Source organism: Lampris incognitus, chromosome 3 (assembly GCF_029633865.1).
Source record: "Lampris incognitus isolate fLamInc1 chromosome 3, fLamInc1.hap2, whole genome shotgun sequence".
Taxonomy (NCBI): Eukaryota; Metazoa; Chordata; class Actinopteri; order Lampriformes; family Lampridae; genus Lampris; species Lampris incognitus.
The window spans coordinates 94,573,834-94,594,702 of record NC_079213.1 but is presented as its reverse complement, the minus strand read 5'-3'; the positions used below and the strand labels follow the sequence as shown (position 1 = coordinate 94,594,702).

Sequence of the window (20,869 nt, the reverse complement as noted above, 5' to 3'; positions counted from 1 at the left end):
ATTGGGGAGAAAAAAGGATGGGAGGGGGATCAAAAATGTCTTTACTGGGTTGTAGTGCTCTATGAACAGTTTACTCTTTACTGTCAATAAATCAAGGTTCAAAAGATGACATCAGAGATGGTAGGGAATTTGAAGTTTGTTTTTTAATCACTCGAAAATAAAAGACAAAGTATTATGCTACACAGTGGCAAGTAATGCAAACAGTGCACATTTTCTGCTTCCAAAAGTGCAATTGGACACTTGGTTGACCAGTGCTAATATTAAGGACATCCACTAAAATGGGTAAAAGGATGAAGCTATGTTTCCTTCAGGATTAACTGGTGTTTTCCCTCTTGGCATTTCTGTGGTTTTCAGGTGCTTATTCGGTCATTGCCATTCACCTTAGCAGTCTGAGAGTATATCATATTCAAACAGGCAAATGTTCCGCCAAGCCCAGAGAGAACATATCCTGTGTCTCACCGCATAGTTGAATTAAATGATAAGTATGGAAGTCGTATGGTTTCAGTCAATGCCTACATTCATTGTTAAACCAGTTAATCTCTTTCATTAGAGCTAACTGTTTATTTAATAGCTGAAAATAGGAATGAGGGAGAGTGTGTTCATTTTCTTTTAACGTTGATGCTGTCAGTCTGTTTGACCTCAGCCTGTCAGCAGACATACCTAAATGTCTGAGTATTCAGGTGTAAGGTAAAATGTCAGTCTGTTTGTTTGTTAAGACTTGACACCTAGATTGTGACCAATCAGTGCTATATCTGTCCTGCCTGACAAAACGTTGCTGTCCTAATTCATTTCCTGTCAGAGTATAACTGTCTATGCTCTTTGTCTCTCTCTCTCTCTCTCTCTCTCGCTCTCTCTCTCTCTCTCTCTCTCTCTCTCTCTCTCTCTCTCTCTCTCTCTCTCTCTCTCTCTCTCTCTCTCTCTCTCTCTGTCTGTCTATCTCGCTCTCTTTCCTCTTTCTCTCTCACCTCTTGCTCCATCTTCTGTAGGGGAGTGTTCCAGTCCCTGGTCCTTAAACATTTCCCCTCTGAGAAACAAAGGAGAGAGAAAGGGCCTGGGAATAAGAGAAAACGTAAGCAAACACGTTTTGAAATACACATCTATCTCAGTAGGAACAGGAGCGACCCTACAAAAATGTGACAAGCTGAGCTGTGTCGCTAAATGTTTCAGGCTGTAGCTGTATTCAAAGAGCGGTATTTCTCAGCACCTTGTTGCTTACCCTCTTAAGTATCTGGTCTATTTATAATATCAAAATGAACTTGGCCTTGTCCGGTGTAGTTTTAATACACTTTTGAGGTAGAATCCCATTTTGCTTAGTATGTCGTCAACAACCCACCAGGCAAGCCACGGGGCCGCCACTCCAAGCTCCCAAAGCACACAGTGGACAGTGGTGGTGTGATCAACATCAGCGATGACAGCAGCACTGACTCTGATGGCATGGACACAGACTCTAACTCCTCACCTGACTCCCTGCTTGACAATGATGATGTCATCTTTGTCAACCACACTAGCTGCCAAACAGGTGAGTGAGCTGGTCAAATTAGTATTTTGCTGTTGTTGTTATTAGTAGCAGTGATAATAATCTACTACTACTACTACTACTTTCGGCTGCTCCCGTTAGGGGTCACCACAGCGGATCATCCATTTCCATTTCTTCCTGTCCTCTCCATCTTCCTCTGTCACATCAGCCACGTACATGTCCTCCCTCACCACATCCATAAACCTCCTCTTTGGCCTTCCTCTTTTCCTGTTCCCTGGCAGCTCCATATTCAGCGTCCTTCTCCCAATATACCCAGCGTCTCTCCTCCACACATGTCCAAGCCATCTCAATCTTGCCTCTCTTGTTCTGTCTCCAAACTGTCCAACCTGAGCTGTCCCTCTAATATAATCGTTCCTAATCCTGTCCTTCGTCACTCCCAATGAAAATCTTAGCATCGTCAACTCTGCCACCTCCAGCTCCGCCTCCTGTCTTTTCGTCAGTGCCACTGTCTCCAAACCGTATAATATAGCTGGTCTCACAACCATCTTGTAAACCAGCAGTGATAATAAAAGCAGTGATAATAATTACAGCCCTGTGTGTCAAGTCACGCTGTTGGCGCTCAGTTAAAGCACAAATCACAAAAAAAGTCACAGCGACAAGGAATGATTAAAAAAAAAAAAAATTTTTGTTTTCTCCTTTTCCTATGTTATCAACCTCCTTTACATGCATGCGTGTCTAGACAGCAAAACCAACTGCAAGTTATCAGCTGACGAGGAAGCCTGCCATGACCTGACCTGTGTTGCTCTGACCTGCTAGGGTTACACTAATTAACTCTCGCGCTTGCCTTCTCCTGTCTCCACAGCCAGGATAGAGGAGATGAAGCTGGGCCTCCTCAACAAGATATCCGAGCTAGGAAAAGAACTACCTCTCAATACCCTGGATGAACTCATAGACAAGTTCGGAGGACCAGAGAAAGTCTCAGAGGTACAGGCTGCAGATAAGCCAGCTGTAATTAGGCAGACTGCACTTCTTATGTGGATTTATGTATGACCTCAGTTTGATGATAAAATAATGAATAAGAGGGTTAGTCGTGGGTAGTTTGTGGTAGAATTGCGTCCCTTTAGCATAGATGGTGTAGTTGTTGGCAAAACCCTATGGTGTGTGTAATGTTATGTGCCCCCACTGGCATAAGATAAACCTCCAGAGTAATGAATTACAAATTCTGCACATACAAAAGTGTCTTATCCTCCACTGTATTGGCTTTCTCCCCCCTTAAATCTCCTTTGTGGCATATATAGAAGCACCAAATTATGTTGTGATTAGGTGGTGTATGTTGAATATGAATGAAATGTGAATGTGCTTTCTTTTTTCTCCTCTTTTTTCAATTTTATTTGACTTTGTTGTAGATGACTGGTCGTAAAGGTCGTGTAGTGCGTCGCCCTGATGGCATCGTCCGGTATGAGTCAAGGGCTGAGCAAGGCTACACCATTGACCACATCAACGTCAAAGAGAAAAACCGCTTTATGAGTGGCGAAAAGGTGAGTCACAGCAGGAAATCGAACCAAAGCAATGGTTCACCTCCCTCACTTGTAAGTTTACTAGTCGAACTCCTGACAGCATCTGAAGTTGCTCTGTATTGTCCCAGAGTTTGCATCGAAGTGCAAAGAAACATTCACCGTCATAACAACCTTTGTTTTGTTCTTGATACCTTTTCTTTTTACTGTTTATTGTAGCAACACAAAAAACATTTGAGACTGAAACAGATGTGTCTTTAGAGACAAATTGCCTTCACAAAAGGTTTACATAAATGCATGTACACTAACTCAACTTCCTTAAACATTGCTTGTCTTATTGACTCCTGTGATCTTCCATCCCACTCCCTGTTCTCCAGCTGGTGGCCATCATCTCAGAGGCAGCCAGCTCTGGTATCTCCCTGCAGGCCGACAAACGAGTGAAGAACCAGAGACGCAGAGTCCACATGACCCTGGAGCTACCCTGGAGTGCAGACAGAGCCATCCAGCAGTTTGGTGAGTCTAAAAAACTAGGAGTCAGCAGCTATAGGTCTGAGGTACGGGGAGGGGCAGCAGAGTTCTCCATTATGCCTTTCTCCCTGTGCAAATGTGCCAAAGTTTGGAGATCAAGCAAAGGGTTATTGAGTACATAGAATTTTGAAGGGGAAATGACTGGAAAGGATTCCCTCAAGAGGCCCTCTCTGGCATCATCTCTCATCCTTGGGGTGAAGGTCATGGTTAGTATGATGTATTGCCAAATTAGGATAAAGGTAGATGTTTTCAGGGCGGGCAGGGGCAGTGTGATGTTTACAACTATCTGGAGCATGAATACGATATTTGTTGTCTTTTTTAATTATTTTATCATTTTAGCAGTAATCTTAACTTTATGCTCAAATTGTTAGGCTTCTTTGAATTCATGATAATGGTCATTGATGTGTTTTAAAGTTGTAAGACTGAGCAAGAAGTTGGTCCAATGTAATTAGAAGACAAGCATGCCATTAATCTTTTGCTCTTTTTGCTTTTGCTCTTTGCTATTTAATGTTATATTCCAATATTGCAGCAGCACTTTTAAAAGACACATACACACACACACACACACACACACGCACACACACTTACAGTGCAGTTAAATGAACTGTGCAAGTAATTAGCTAACTGCTTTCATAATTTTTTCCATCAGCAGCCTTTGTGCTGGGAGTTCAGCTCAAGCCCTGGCTTGGTACACTGTGTATGGGCTAGATAGGCATATCAGTGTTTACACACAACACACACTCAAAGTCATTCAATTCAATTCAATTCAATTCAATTTTATTGTCATTAAAAACAATGTACAGGCACATGTTAAAAATGAAATGAGGGCTGTGGCTTCACCAAACAGTGCAAGACAGACACAGACAAACACAGCAAACACAAGTCATGTAGTTACTTCGATATTTGAGTGCCCTTGACTGTTTCAATGCTGTCTTATTCAGAGAAAATTGGCAGGGGGTCTTGAGTTGATTTATTTTTGTGGGTTAGTGGAAAACAATATAATCACAGATGAGAAAAATTTTCCCTTTTTCTTATTTTCAAATTATGTAGCAGTTCACGTGGAAACAGGCCTCTAAATACACTGCTCAAAAAAATAAAGGGAACACATAAGCAATGCAATGTAGCTCCAAGTCAATCACACTTTTGAGATATCAACCTGTCCAGTTAGGAAGCAACACTGATTTGTGAATCAATTTCACCTGTTGGTAAATTGTCTAATTTCCACCTGGTGGAAATTAGACAATTTGCAAGACAACCCCTATAAAAGGAATGGATTTGCAGGTGGTGGCCACAGACCATTTGCCTGTCCTCATCTTTTCTGGCCAATCTTTGGTTAGTTTTTCATTTTGCTAGTGCCCTCACCACTAGAGGTGGCATGAGGCGGTATCTGCAACCTACAGAAGTTGCTCAGGTAGTGCAGCTCATCCAGGATGGCACATCAATGCGTGCTGTGGCAAGAAGATTTGATGTGTTTCCCAGCACAGTGTCCAGAGCATGGAGGAGGTACCAGGAGACAGGCCAGTACACCAGGAGACGTGGAGGGGGCCGCAGGAGGACAACAACCCCGCAGCAGGACCGCTATCTGGTCCTTTGTGCAAAGAGGAACAAGAGGAGCACTGCCGGAGCCCTACAAAACGACCTTCAACAGGCCACTAATGTGCAAGTTTCTGCTCAAACAGTGAGAAACAGAATGCATGAGGATGGTATGAGGGCCCGACGTCCACAATTGGGGCCTGTGCTCACAGCCCAACACCGTGCAGCCTGATTGACCTTTGCCAGAGAACATCTTGGTTGGCAGATTCGCCATTGGCGCCCTGTGCTCTTCACAGATGAGAGCAGGTTCACACTGAACACATGTGACAGACGTGAGAGAGTCTGGAGACGCTGTGCAGAACGTTCTGCTGCCTGCAACATCCTCCAGCATGACCGGTTTGGCGGTGGGTCAGTGATGGTCTGGGGAGGCATATCCTTGGAGTGCCGCACAGACCTCTACGTGCTAGCCAGAGGTACCATGACTGCCATTAGGTACCGGGATGAGATCCTCAGACCCATTGTCAGACCATATGCTGGTGCAGTGTGCCCTGGGTTCCTGCTCATGCATGACAATGCTCGTCCTCATGTGGCCAGAGTGTGTCAGCAGTTCCTGTATGTCGAGGGCATTGATGCTATGGACTGGCCTGCACGTTCCCTAGACCTGAATCCAATCGAGCACCTCTGGGACATCATGTCTCGTACCATCCGCCAACGCGATGTCGCACCACAGACTGTCCAGGAGTTGACCGATGCCCTGATCCAGGTCTGGGAGGAGATCCCTCAGGAGACCATCCGTCGTCTCATCAGGAGCATGCCCAGACGTTGTAGGGAGTGCATAGAGGCACGTGGAGGCCACACACACTACTGAGCCTCATTTTGAATCGTCTTGAAGACTTTCCACAGAAGTTGGATCAGCCTATGTTCTCATTTTCCACTTTGATTTTGAGTATGATTCTGAATCCAGACCTTAATGGGCTAATGATTTTGATTTCCATTGATCATTCTTAGGTTATTTTGCTCTAAACACATTCCTCTGTCTAATAAATAAAGATTTTCAGCTGAAATATTTCATTCATCGAGGTCTATATTGTGTTTTTAGGTGTTCCCTTTATTTTTTTTTGAGCAGTGTATATTAACACCTTCAAATTTAGTTTAATGGTTATATGATCAAATGAGTGGTAAAAGGCCCCGCCACCTAGACTTCTGTGGAGATAGAGATCCCGTCTCAACCCTTTGTGTGCTTGTATCTCCAGGTCGTACCCATCGGTCCAATCAAGTGACTGCACCAGAGTATATCTTCCTCATCTCAGAGCTGGCAGGCGAGAGACGTTTTGCTTCCATTGTGGCCAAAAGACTCGAGAGCCTGGTACGTCCTTTTAGCCTTAAAAATACTAGTTTCAGGGATTAGATTAGGTTAGTTGAGATGTGCAAAATTCCCTTTTATGGGAAATCGTTGTTTACTCTGAGGCAAATTAGGTCAGTCAGTTAGGCTAGAAATCCTGCTCCTTCAATTCTTTATACTATTAAACTTTGCAATGCATAACAGGACCTAATGAACTTTAATGAAAGGTGGGTGTACTACTTTTGGCTGCTCCCGTGAGGGGTCGCCACAGTGGATCATCCGTTTCCAGTTCTTCCTGTTCTCTGCATCTTCCTCTGTCACACCAGCCACCTGCATGTCCTCCCTCACCACATCCATAAACCTCCTCTTTGGTCTTCCTCTTTTCCTCTTCCCTGGCAGCTCCATTTTCAGCATGGAGAAGTATCTACTCCATAAAAAGTAGATACTTTTTATAGATTTATAAATCTACTCTATAAAAAAAAACATCACTCTATAAGTGATGTTTACATCTAAGATATAAAGATAATGACACATCCTCTAGAATTAGTTGGAACTCTTCACACATTTCACCATTTGCAAAGTAATCACTAAGTGAGGGGTCTACCAGTTGGTGCTCAGCAAACTAGGGCTGTCAAAATTGGCCAAAATCTGAAGTATTTCCAAATGGGGCTTTTTAGATTGTTAGGAGTGAAAATCACTCCCGCTGCAGCCGAGTTGGGTTGAGTCTGCGATTAGCTGTTTGCATCCACAAGTCAACAGCTGGCTTTGTCTCTGTTGTCATCTTAAACAAGTGGATGTGCATCAGGGTTGAGAGGCGAGAGTCTTGACAGGCAGGATCTGTACTTGCTTTTTATTATATTGAGATGTGAAAATCCCCTCTCACATGCAGCACTGCTCAAGGGCAGTGTAAGGGACAACAGAAGGACTTTATGAATGTTGGAGTAACTATCTGGATTACTTCACTATGTTGACCAAGTCATACACAGAGGAGGCTGCCAAACGTTTTCCTGCTTGCTTTAAACGCATCCATTCTCCTACAGTGGAGTCTCTGTCAACAGACAAGCAGGCCTCATATTTCTGGAGGTTGTTAGTAAGTGTTGTGTTGCCAAAACTGTGGAGGTCTTGCATTTCTTGAGGCCAAGTTGAAGGATCAAAAACTAAAAATTGATCAGATGACTTAAGGGATTCATGTGTGCTTTCAAACTTATGAATTAGACCTCTCAATACATCAGCCTTGTCCCTGTCAGCATCAGCATTTGAAACAGGCTCTTTCCTCTTCTTGCCTTTACTGTCAAGAAATAATGTCAGCTGTCCAGCAGCCACCATCTTTGCATTCACCAATAGTCAGTTTATCTTGCTGGAACCTGAGGGAGGTGAACTGTAACATGTTTCCAAGGTCAAGCATGTTGGCTAGGAAACACTGAAAATGCTCTGTGCAGATATGTTTTAGGTCACTGGCATCACTTGTAGCCACTTGAATGTAAAAGGCAGGTAATAGCCTCCATATTTTCAACAGAGTCTCTTGCCTCCATGCAGACCATCTGATGTTTTGAAACTTTCCTAGTTTCACAAAGGCAATGCCATTCTCATCACATATCTTCTTTAGTTGTTCTGTTCTTTTTGCATCCCGTCTCTGTAAATAAAAGCTCAGCAACTTGACAGCAGAGCGATTAAATGTCTCACAATATTGATACCATGCGATCAGCTGACTTTGTGCAGTTCTTGAGGGTGTGGGCAATACACAGAATATGCACAAGGGAATCCTTGATGGCCACCATCTGAGGCAATTTAGGAACGAACCCATTGTAAATTCCAACTTTGACTGCTGCTCTGTCTGTACACACCGAGACCAACTTTGTCTTCCACTGATCCCCTAAACCACAAGTATGGAAGAGCTGCTCCAGTCCGTTCAATATGTCCTGTGCCACTCAGTTCACATTCAAATTAATTAATCCAAGGAAATCTGAGGTAAACTCTCTGTAGTTAGACACAGTCACAATGTACAAAAACCTGCTCCACTTGTGTTATGTCTTCTGATCCATCAAAGAGCACGCCCCAAAATTCATCTGCCTTCAATTTTTCATTCAGTTCTAAACCGAATGTCTGTGCAATGCTCTGCATGATGCGGATCCCCCCTTCTCGTGAATGATATGCACTCCCGACATGAACTCCAAGCCTCTTGAAAAGTGCAATATCCTCCTCATATGCGCCGGGCATGCATGTTTTGCTTTGTGAAAGGCCAACAGAAAAATATTACCCAGCGCTTGACGCTGTTCTTCATTCAGTTTGTCCTGCCACGTGTCAAGAGGGCGAATGGATTTCTGATCCTGGCTGCACCTGTTATCAATAGTTTGCACTATGTTCATGTGCTGTTTACTCTTCTCATGCTTTTCAAAAGCTGGATGACTGAAAATGTTTGTCCCTATATAAAAAGCGCTCCTTTTATCCGCGAGTTTGGGATTTTACGGCATATTTTGCACCACATCTCTGTGCAGTCGTCATCTGTTTGGAGTCAGGTTACTTCCTGCAGCCGCTTTTCCACGAAAACCCGTTTTTTAATGTACATGTTCAGTCTGGCATTTCGTAATTACTTACTTTTACTTATTTTGGTGTTGTTTACTTCCAAAGTAATTATTTCCAACAGTCATCCTGGCTGGCATTCGTTCCCTTGGACAGTGGGTTTTTTTTTAATGTTTTGGTTTAGATTTAGATATGCGTTCTTGGAGTTATTGTAGTTTTTGGATATGTTTGTTTTTGTCTTTGTGTTGCACTGCTGTGGGCTGAGGGAAACGATATTTCATTTCATGCAACAACAAATCAAGTGTTCCTGATTAATGTAACTTGCTTCTTCGACATTTTACATTAAGCTAATTGTAATGTAAGCTAACTATTTCCTGGAGCTCAAGGTTTAACAGTTAACCTTGCGAACTGGGGGGGGGGGGACGCATCCACTTAATCAAGAACGAAGGCTAAAAGTTGCACAATTAACAACTGATTATGAAAGTTGACACATTTGTCATAATGACTTTCTTACCAGTGATATATGGAGAAAATCCTGTTGTTTCGGTAAGTAATTGTGTCCCAAAAATGTTGGTACGCAAAAGCGCCTCTTTTCATATTATCTGCAGCGCATCATTTATTTTGACCACACATGTGCATCTGTGCACCAGTTATGTACACCTCTGGTGATAATACTACAGTTGACACAGTGATATACAGTTGCATCTCAAAAAATTAGAATACTGTGGAAAAGTTCATTATTTTCTGTAATTTAATTCAAAAAGTAAAACTTTCATATATTCTAGATTCGTTACACATAAAGTGAAATATGTCAAGCCCTTTTTGTTTTAATCTTGATGATTACGGCTTACAGCTCATGAAAATCAAAAATCCAGTATCTCAAAATATTAAAATCTTACATAAGACCAATCAAAAAAAGGATTTATAATAAAGAAAAAATGTCGACCTATATGTTCATTTATGCACTTAATACTTGGTCGGGGCTCCTTTTGCATGAATTACTGCATCAATGCAGCGTGGCATGGAGGCAATCAGCCTGTGACACTGCTGAGGTGTTATGGAAGCCCAGGTTGCTTTGATAACGTCCTTCAGCTCGTCTGCATTGTTGGGTCTGGTGTCTCATCTTCCTCTTGACAATACCCCATAAGCCACAGAAGGTCATTGCTGAAAGGGCTGGCTGTTCACAGAGTGCTGTATCAAAGCATATCCATGGAAAGTTGACTGGAAAAGAAAAGTGGTAGGAAAAGATGCACAAGCAACAGGGATGACAGCAGCCTTGAGAGGATTGTCAAGCAAGGCCGATTCAAGAACTTGGGGGAGCTTCACAAGGAGTGGACTGAGGCTGGAGTCAGTGCATCAAGAGCCACCACGCACAGATGTGCCCAGGAACTGGGCTACAAGTGTCGCATTCCTTGTGTCAAGCCACTCCTGAACCAGAGACAATGTCAGAAGCGTCTTACCTGGGCTAAGGAGAAAAAGAACTGGACCGTTGGTCAGTGGTGCAAAGTCCTCTTTTCAGATTAAAGTAAACGTTGCATTTCATTTGGAAATCAAGGTCCCAGAGTCTGAAGGAAGAGTGGAGAGGCACAGAATCCAAGTTTCTTGAAGTTTCTACAGTGTTGGTCCACTGTCATCAAACCCAGAGTCAATGCAGCCGTCTACCAGGAGATTTTAGAGTACTTCATGCTTCCGTCTGCTGACAAGCTTTATGGAGATGCTGATTTCATTTTCCAGCAGGACTTGGCACCTGCCCACAATGCCAAAACTACTATTAACTGGTTTAATTACCATGGCATTACTGTGCTTGATTGGCCAGCCAACTCGCCTGACCTGAACCCCATAGAGATTCGGGTATTGTCAAGAGGAAGATGAAGAGACACCAGACCCAACAATGCAGACGAGCTGAAGGACGTTATCAAAGCAACCTGGGCTTCCATAACACCTCAGCAGTGTCACAGGCTGATTGCCTCCATGCCACACCGCATTGATGCAGTAATTCGTGCAAAAGGAGCCCCGACCAAGTATTGAGTGCATAAATGAACATACTTTTCAGAAGGTCGACATTTCTGTATTATAAATCCTTTTTTTTTTTGGTCTTATGTAATATTCTAATATTTTGAGATACTGGATTTTTGATTTTCATGAGCTGTAAGCCATAATCATCAAGATTAAAACAAAAAAGGCTTGACATATTTCACTTTATGTGTAATTAATCTAGAATATATGAAAGTTTCACTTTTTGAATTAAATTACAGAAAATAATGAACTTTTCCACAGTAGTCTAATTTTTTGAGATGCACCTGTATGTTGAAAATGTGTTGTACGGGAGACTGTTTTGCTGATTCGTGCTGTCTTGCGACATCAGTTACCCTGGGTGCTGTTTTTTTCTTTTTCTTTTTTTTTCTTTACAGGCAGATAGTAGGAGAGCTCACTGTGAATGTTTGCTGGTAACTAAGGAAGTCAAGACTTGTAGAAATGTTGCAAACAGCAGCCTCTCACAGTCCCCCGCCTATATTCAAGAGATTCTCGTGAAATCACAAGACACAAGAACGAAGTTCCATTTGTAAAAAATTAGAAGTTATCGGCATCTGGGTGGTGTGGCGTTCTGTTCCGTTGTCTGCCAACACGGGGATCGCCGGATCGAATCCCCATGTTACCTCCAGCTTGGTGGGGCGTCCCTACAGACACAATTGGCCGTGTCTGTGGGTGGGAAGCTGGATGTGGGTATGTGTCCTGGTCGCTGCACTAGCACCTCCTCTGGTCAGTCGGGGCGTCTGTTTGGGTGGGAGGGGGAACTGGGGGGAATAGTGTGGATCCTCCCACGCGCTACGTCCCCTTGGCAAAACTCCTCACTGTCAGGTGAAAAGAAGCAGCTGGCGACTCCACATGTATCGGAGGGAGCATGTGGTAGTCTGCAGCCCTCCCCGTATCGGCAGAGGGGGTGGAGCAGCAAACAGGACAGCTTGGAAGAGTGAGGTAATTATCCAAGTATAACTGGGGAAAAAATCCCAAAAAAAATGTACAAGTTATCATAACAGTCGAGTTGCCGCTGTGAATTAGCAAGCAAAGTAACCAAATATGATTGTAATCTCTATAAAAGTTTGAGGCATCTGAACAACTGGGGAGCCAGAGAGCTGCGAACATTCAAATAGGCTGCTGATTTAATTAGCTTTATGTGCCATTGCCACCAGCTTGCCCTGGAAGTGTACACAGTCTGTTCTTGTTATTGTTCCTTATCACATCCCAGTTGTCTCTTCTTTGTTTTCACCTTTTTTTTTCCATGTGCCAGGTTTCTTGCTACTTCAACTGAATTAAACTTGCCCCTTGGGAACAGAATTGCTTTTATCCACATGTCTTGTTTATTCTAAGAAGAATTGTTCCATGACAAACAGAATCAGTTGTTTTATTGGATTTCGTGCCTCTCTTGAGTTGTGAGGACTCCTCTGTTTTGCGCCTTCACCCAGCCCTCACCCTCTGTCCTTCCTGTTTTGTCTTGGGGTGTTCTCCAGAGTGCAAACCTGGTTCACTTAAGGTCACATCAGCATTTCTCGCCAGATCTCAGACCTCGGGAGATTCCTGGGTTTTATCCTATTCCATCTTAATAATGGGAAACTAAGTTATCAGGGGAAAAAAGAAAGTAAATGAAAGGACCAGACTAGATAATTTTATCTGTCTGCTTTGGTTTTCCATATTTATTATTACACTTAATCACCACCAGTCATTTATTTTCCCAGTCTCCATGTTTTATTTTATCTCTCTCCTACTCTCTCTATGTTTTTTGGGAGAGAAAGGCAAGAGGGTTAGAGGGGACGCCAGTTCCAGAAAGTCCTTCCTATCTTTGCCAGCTGTGTGCGGTAATCTGCCTTCAGAATAGGTCACATCACATCCACCAGCTTGCCTGAACCAATTCAAAAAACACACACACACGTGTGTACGTGCGCACTTCCACCAGAGGGCTGAATACCTTTGTGGTTAGCTGTCTCCAGATGAGCAGTGATGTCATCTCTGGCTGAGGCATCCTTTTTGTTTTGGTGTCTACAGACTGTTCTCCTTGTAGCCAGCGCCATCAGCTGCATACTAGGCAGTTGTGGAATTGGCCAAACTCACTATTTCAGTCCAACTTTGTCCATCACTTACCTTTATAAAGTTCATGCGAAAGGTCAGAGCATGAGCAAAACAGCTGGAATCTGAATGCACTCCCAGATTTTTTTTTTAATTCCAATGCAAAATTAAAATTAGATATTAATGAAAGACATATCTAGATTTAGGCTTTTGGTCCTCAGGGGTGTATCTGTATTTAAATGTGCCCTCTGGTCCTATTTAGGTACAGTGTAGATCCATCAGTTCTTCTGTTTGTATTGGGACTTAGAAAAATTATTTGTAAATGCAGCCTTAAAGGTGATATAAGGGGACCACCCAATAAGTACTGGCTATTTTCAGCTGTGATGTGAATGCCAACCTTAAGTCAAGTCAATTTTATTTGTATAGCCCATTGTTACAAATTACAAATTTGTCTCAGTGGGAACCTTAACACCAGGAACCTGTGGTCTCTTCAATTGACATAGCCTCTGTGTGTGGTTAAATCAGTGTGTGGCTGATGCTCTGAAGCCTGTAATCCGAATTCAAATGCCAATTCTTTCTCTGTTCTGCTTTACAGGGCGCATTAACCCACGGGGATAGAAGAGCCACCGAGACCAGAGATCTGAGCAAATACAATTTTGAGAACAAGGTAGTTTGATAAATAAAATGTAATGAACTGATCTTTAAATCTTTGACCTTTGGCTGTGGGTCTCTATTTAAAGAAAAATGTGTAGTCATTGTATACACTTTAACCAGTGTTATGATCTGATGTAACTTTGCTTTATGGTGCATGAAGCAAACTACGCGTCTTCCATCACATACGTAATTGAATTTGGCTCACTGTATTTCAGAGTGCTCAGGAGTAAGATCTGCAGATCCCAGAACAACCCCCTTTCACCTTTTAGCAACAGAACTGTACACATCTACACTATAGATTTTTTGGGTGACATAGTGGTTAGCGCGGTCACCTCACAGCAAGAGGGTCCTGGGTTTGAGCCCTGGGGTAGTCCAACCTTGAGGGTTGTCCCGGGTCATCCTCTGTGTAGAGTTTCTATGTTCTCCCCATGTCTGCGTGGGTTTCCTCCGGGTGCTCTGGTTTCCTCCCACAATCCAAAGACATGTAGGTCAGGTGAATCGGCCGTACTAAATTGTGTGTGTGTGTGTGTGTGTGTGTGTGTGTGTGTGTGTGTGTGTGTGTGTGTGTGTGTGTGTGTGTGTGTGTGTGTGTGTAAAGCAGTTTGGACAATGGACTATAGATTTTAGGGATTTTTGTACTTTGAGGATCTTGAGTGATTATGATTTTAGATCTCCAATATGGAGTCATTGAAATTAGCTATCCTGCCAGCTAACGCATTAACACCAATCTCATTTCATATCTCCCCTGTAGTATGGTACCAAGGCTCTGGATAAAATAACCAAAGCTATCCTTGGCCACATAGAGAACAAGGTTCCTGCCCCCCAAGGCTACCCTGGAGGTGATGCGATGTTCTTCAGAGGTGCGTTTGATCTTGTGTGAATCTCTGACACCAGAAAAAGATTTTGGCCACACAAATGCAATATCCACTGAGTGGTTATATAACAACTAAGTTCTTCTTTATTATAGACATGAAACTGGGAATGATGGATGTGGGCATCTTTTGTAAGGAGTCCAGGTTTGGGATCAGTACTGAAAAAGGTGAGGCACTGAGAGAGAGAAAGAGAGAGAGATTTTGTGCAGGACAGTAACATCTAGACAATGTTTCTGTACGAGTTAATCTGGAATTATGTATTTTATCCTTTCACAAAAAGTTCATTCAGTGCACACTCAACTGCTATGCCTGGCATATTTTTATTAGACTGCAGCATCACCAAGTTCCTGAACCGCATCCTGGGCCTGGAGGTCCACAAGCAGAACCATCTCTTTCAGTATTTCACAGACAACTTCGACTACCTAATTGAGAAGGACAAAAAGGAGGGCAAATACGACATGGGAATCCTTGGTATGGCAGTTTAATTAACTAACTAGCTCTCAGTCATTTTTCTTTGGAACATCTGCTTTAATTTAGGGGTTGATGACAAACACATGGAACTTCAGAAGTAAAGGATATTTTAGATAAGGAGATCAACACCTTACAGTAGATAGTCTACTAATGTCAATAGTCGTGTTGGATACAAGGACTTTTCTTGATTCACATGGTTCTTTACTTGCATTCAGCTATGTTGGTAAATAGGTGAAGGTGGCTAATTCTTCAAACTTGGGTTGATAGTTTTTTTGCCCCTAACCCAGTAACATTTACCACAAGAGTAAGCCACATTTAGTTAAGCAAGAAAGTTGTTTTCGAACTCTGGTGCATACCAAAAAACCAGACTCAAGCCTGCTCAAAATTGGGTTTGGGGTCTGCTTCATACAAGCTTCAGTATGGTTTGCAGTTGCTATGAAAGCAAGCTGGTCTAATTTAAGGAATTGGAACTTTTATGGATTACATATATTTTGTTGGACAGTGTCTGTATCATTTGATAACTTCTGACTGGAGCAGGGTTGTTGGTTAACCTTACTGCCGCATGTGAATGCACAGCAAGTGTAGCAGAAAATGTGCATCTCATCAGAGCCTGTTCTCAAAAAATGTCTCCTTCAAGCAGAATGCCTCCTATGACTAAACTGCATTATGCCAGCATGCAAGTGAGAATGTTCATAGTGAGAAAACAAACCTTCAGTGATGAAATATCAAACAAACAATTGGACAAATGATCTCTAGTTCAGACTCGAACAGTCAGCCCAAGTGTGAAAACAACCGTAATACCTTTTGTGCTTATTCTTTTCTGTCCTGCTCTATTGTGTTTTTGTGCATCTATCTTACAACTATGTCTCCCCCGTTTTGTTCTGTTCTACTCAGTGTATTTTCTGTCCCTTTCTTCCTGTTCTACTCTAACTGAAATGTTGTTTCATTGTGTTCCCTGTCAGACCTTGCCCCAGGTAACGATGAGATCCATGAGGAGAAACAGGAGACTTTCCTCACAGCCGGAAACCCTCAGGACGGACAGGTTGTTCTTTATAAGGTAAGCACAACCTCATCATTCCATTTTGTGCTACAAGGTAGGCAACAGGCACAGTCTTGTCGCCAAGCATCTTTCTAGGCTTTGTTACATTCTGTCCCTGTGATGTTCCTCAGTTTGTTACAGAATGTGCAGTGCCCTGTTGTTTATTGAAACAAAGCTTCCATGTTGCATCACAGATAAATTTGGAGATCTTTTTTAAGACTCAGAGTAAACAGAGCAAGCTGTACGAAAGTGTGATGATTACAAAACCCAAATATAGAGTTCTTATATTTTGGTTCCCCTCGACCAAGACCAAGTAAATTATAAGTACATTTTGGCAATGAAGCAACATCCACTCTTAAGTCAGCAAAATTAGTTGGGTATCTATTGGACTCCCAGTCTTAGTACTGGAACTCCCAGTTCCAGACTAGAGGCATAGAGGCAGCAGGAGCACCCAGGTCTGTCTGTGAGTTTTAATTGATGTTAGTCTGCCACTGGTTACACTTTGATCATAGAGGCATAGCCCCAAGGCCAAGGAGACTATGAATGCACTAGTAGGAGGTGGGAACAGGGTAATTATTGTTATCTCCGGTTCTTAACTGTTGCCACAGGCTAACCTACATTTGACATTTCAGACTTTGGTAGTGAACAGACTGCAAAACAGCCAGGGCAGGTATACAGAGTGTAGGTGTGTGGCTGCTAAACTCCTCTCTATTATAACATATCTATTCCACTCTCTGCCTATTTATTCCCCCTGTAGATCAGTGTGGACAGAGGCATGCCCTGGGAAGAGGCCTATGAGAGGGCACAGAAACTCACCGGTCCTGATGAAGGGTTCTACCTATCTCACAAGGTGAATTTATATGCTAACAAGGACATTGGAATTATTCTCTGGGAGGGGTTGCTGTAAATGGGGGTGGGGAGCATGGACTACTTCATCCCTCACACCGTTATCACTTCTTTCCTGGTGCCCCAGCATCCCCACCGTGGACAGCGCTGTCCAACACAACAATGCTGATTTAGATTAGGTTGAGTTATTAATGAGCCTGACCCGAGGCTTTAATTTAAAAAAACTTGAGAAGTATACAGCTATTAAGAAAACTAGAAAGTAAAATTTAAATGTTCACAAAGCATCTTTATTATTATGACGATAAAAAAATTGTTCATATCAGTGAATGTCATGCATTGCTCATATCAATCATGAAGCCTTGAAAAAAACCTTTAATAAAAAGTGCAAAATCAAGTCATTAGGCAAATCATAGGCCGAAGGTGGGCAGGCTATTCCATATAGTCATATATCTCAAAAATAACTTGCATGAAACGGAACATGAGGCCAAAAGAAAATAGGCAAAAAATGGAAAAGTCGGTTAGCCATGTGATGGACTAGCAGCCTGTATAGGGCGTCTCCCCGCCTGCCGCCCAGTGACTGCTGGGATAGGCTCCAGCATCCCGCGACCCCGGTTGAGATAAGCAGCTTGGATAATGAATGGATGGAAAAATAGGTACCTACTGTTAGCTCAGCTACTACTACTGAATGGGGCTAGCTGCTGCTGACTCTGTTGCTGTCGGTCTACTGGCACAGATCTGGGAGGTGCAGGTGTCAACTTGTCAGCTGTCATTTCTGTCTCTCTCTTGCCTTTCTTTCTCTGTTTCTCTCTCTCCCTCTCTCTTGACTTGAACCGCTAGCCTAATTTGACCCCACTTGCTAGCTAACCAGGTCAACTTCCGCACGCAAAAGTTCTAACATGCAAAAATTGCTCTGTGTGTATACGTCTGTGTCACTAGTTCAGACTGCATATATGTGCACATCATGTTAGTATGTGCCATTTACTGACTGCAGACATTTTCATTCATTAATTGTATTTTATAAATGCATTTACAGGCTGCAGATGTTGCATTAGATTTTATTAACATGAGTCAAGTTTTTCTTGCTATGTTGCCAAGGAGCCCCTCAAGATAATGTGAACCTCACTAGCCTAGCTATTTGTTTACATAGTTAAAGATGCATGACGTGCTTTGAGCAGGAGACAGGCTTATCATTTCTGACAATCACATCAGTAGGCTATGAAAGTATATATTCTTTATGTTGCAAGGAAATATGAAAGAAAGAAATCAAAGTCAGACAAATTTAAGCACCAATTCTTTATTTTTTTTTAAAAAACTTGGTGCAGTAAAGGGAAGCTGTCGATAGGGTGATAGGAGTTGCATCCCTGCAACCCTACTTCCAGCGTCTGTGTATACTAACAAGCAAGCCATTATAAAAGGGACTGTAAAACAGCTGTACTGTACCATTGCTTTAAACAGGCCATGACACAACAATCATGTACCTGTCAGGGCCATGTGATAAAATGGACTAACTGGTAGAATATTTGTAGTTTGTGACTCGAAAACAGAATCCCGGGATTCCCTGTGTTTGACTGACCTGTGCTGCCTCCCTACAGTTGCGAGGTAACCACCCATGTGTGCTGCTGGCTGAGCAAGGCCGAGGCAAGAACTTCATTGTCTTCAAGCCCAACATTGGCAAGCAGACCCATCCGGAGAGCCTGGACAACCTACAGATGCGTTACCGCAAGGTGAGCACTTGTTTCTTTATTTATCCATAACCAGTCAGTTTGTCTATTTGTCAGTCTGTAGTGTCTCTACAAATGCAAAATCAGAATAAGAATCATGTTTGTTGGCCATGTGGGTTTGCATATACATGGAACTTGACTCCGGTTTTGTGGCTCTCTCAGTGTACTTAACATAGAATAACAACACTACCTCACAACAATCTTCAGATATATACACAAGGATTGACTATATACAGGTTAAATAAGAGGTGATAAAGTGCAATGGTGCAGAGAATATATCAGAGATGCTGAAATAGATGTTAGCAGGTTACTTACATACATGCCTGAGGTTGATGGACATGACAGAGCAAAAGAGTAACCTGTTGCTTTCGTAATCACCGGGAAAGAGTTGAAAGGACATTAAAGAGAAGGAAGACTGAAGACCATACAGTAGTACATTTTTGAGATCAATGAAACTATTCCCACAGAGAAATTTGTGTATGTTAGTTAATAGCTTTTTGTTTAATGGAGTCAACCGCCCCCTTGTGGAAAACTTAGAGCAGTTCCCAAGGCGGGTATGCATGGCTTTCTAGGTCAGAAGAATGTAGCAATTTTTCATATACTGCTAAACTCATTAGCAAGTGCCTGAGCAATGTAATTCAAGATTAAAAGTATGGTCTAAGGGCTTGTTGAACTCCCCATTTGTTAATGGTGTTGTTGAGTAAATCTGTATTTCATTTCCTTCTCAACCTAACAAATCAGGAGATGATTACTGACCTTTCTATATGCGCCCGCTGCATACAGTATTCATATCCTCCTGTAGCAAAGTGAGGTATTGTGAGTGTACTGGAACCATGATCTGTCAGCTTTATTTAGAAGTATACAAGTGAGTTTTTAACGTAACAGTGATATATTGTGTTTTTTCACCATCTTGTATCACTGATTATGTATAGTCAAAGTTCTGTCTGTGTTATGCTTGTTTTATTGTTACAACCAAAGTGTTGTAGTTGTGTTGGATTTTCCACTGACCATACTGTTGCATGTTCCTCTCCCCCAGGTGACTTCAGAGGAAGCCAAGGACAGCTGGGAGAACCAGTTCAACTTCTCCTTCATGAAGTGTAGCCATGCCAACTGGTGAGGGGAAACCCACAAACACTGTTGGGGAATGTTGGCTTACACCTATCCAATAACACTGGCAATTATTAGATTTCAAACAGCATTGTTTGGGATTGTGACCTTCCTAAGGATTTTCAGGTCACCCTAGAACTGATCTGTGGTAACCATATGACAGAGTCTCACATTTTAATGAACCATTGGATGTCTAGCAAACACCATGTTTAAAAAAAACTTGCTAGAGTGGCTTGTTTGGTGATTTGTCCTCATTGTAGCATAACCTCCAATCTTTGGCCCATCCCAAGGATGTGAGATTTGCTTGCAAGTTGCCAAACTTTGTCAATAGATCTGGAAATGAGTATGTTATGCATTTTTCTAAAACATTTACGAAGTACAAACAATCTGAATGAAAAGTTGTTTTCCAGGCGTCCGGGTAGCGTAGCAGTCTATCCCGTTGCCAACCAACACAGGATCGCTGGGTCGAATCCCCATGTTACCTCCGGCTTGGTCAGGCGTCCCTACAGACACAATTGGCCATGTCTGTGGGTGGGAAGTCGGATGTGGGTATTTTTCCTGGTCGCTGCACTAGCGCCTCCTCTGGTCGGTCAGGGCGCCCCCCCCCCCCAGATCAGCAGAGAGGGGGGGTGGAGCAGCGACCGGGACGGCTCAAAAAGAGCGGGGTAATTGGCCAGATACAATTTGGGAGAAAGGGGGGGAATTTGGGGAGAAAAAAAGTTGTTTTTCTAACCCCTTCCTCTTAGTGTAGAAATAACACCCTGCTGGTAGGGAGTCAATCTTCCCTCCTTTACATTAAACAGGTGGGTCTAAGTTCTCCAATCTTTTAAAACTCAGTGAAAAGGCAGAGCTCAGTTGCTGGTGAGAATTACAAAAAGGACTCAAATAGGGTTCAGTACAAGATACTTCTGCCACTCACAGTGTTTCTCTTTCTCCCCTGCTTCTGCCCCCAGGAATGGCAAATGTAAGAAGATCGAGGAGGGCCAGGAATGTTTGCAGGGCATGCGTCTCCGTCAGTACCACATGCTTTGTGGCGCTCTGCTGCGTGTGTGGAAGCGGGTGGCCGATGTGGTCTCTGACATCACCAACTCCAGCATCCTGCAGATTGTCCGCCTCAAAACCAAACAGCACAACAAGCAAGTTGGTCAGTATTCTCTCATTCTGCCAGTCATAATGATCTTGA

The 20,869-nt window shown here is 42.8% G+C and overlaps 1 protein-coding gene across 2 annotated transcripts in view; it reads left to right on the top strand.

Annotated features, from left to right (window-relative positions):
* Nucleotides 1-20,869, top strand: part of si:ch73-63e15.2 (protein strawberry notch homolog 2) — a 122,479-nt gene that overhangs the window by 96,559 nt on the left and 5,051 nt on the right. For both annotated transcript variants that reach the window (XM_056276058.1, XM_056276060.1), the window contains 15 exons: nucleotides 987-1,069; nucleotides 1,337-1,519; nucleotides 2,340-2,461; nucleotides 2,884-3,015; nucleotides 3,369-3,504; nucleotides 6,306-6,418; nucleotides 13,572-13,643; nucleotides 14,382-14,490; nucleotides 14,598-14,669; nucleotides 14,830-14,973; nucleotides 15,936-16,030; nucleotides 16,770-16,862; nucleotides 18,451-18,582; nucleotides 19,616-19,692; nucleotides 20,640-20,830. In XM_056276058.1, coding sequence (XP_056132033.1) covers nucleotides 987-1,069; nucleotides 1,337-1,519; nucleotides 2,340-2,461; nucleotides 2,884-3,015; nucleotides 3,369-3,504; nucleotides 6,306-6,418; nucleotides 13,572-13,643; nucleotides 14,382-14,490; nucleotides 14,598-14,669; nucleotides 14,830-14,973; nucleotides 15,936-16,030; nucleotides 16,770-16,862; nucleotides 18,451-18,582; nucleotides 19,616-19,692; nucleotides 20,640-20,830 — 1,754 coding nt within the window. The remainder of the gene's footprint in view (nucleotides 1-986; nucleotides 1,070-1,336; nucleotides 1,520-2,339; nucleotides 2,462-2,883; nucleotides 3,016-3,368; nucleotides 3,505-6,305; nucleotides 6,419-13,571; nucleotides 13,644-14,381; nucleotides 14,491-14,597; nucleotides 14,670-14,829; nucleotides 14,974-15,935; nucleotides 16,031-16,769; nucleotides 16,863-18,450; nucleotides 18,583-19,615; nucleotides 19,693-20,639; nucleotides 20,831-20,869) is intronic.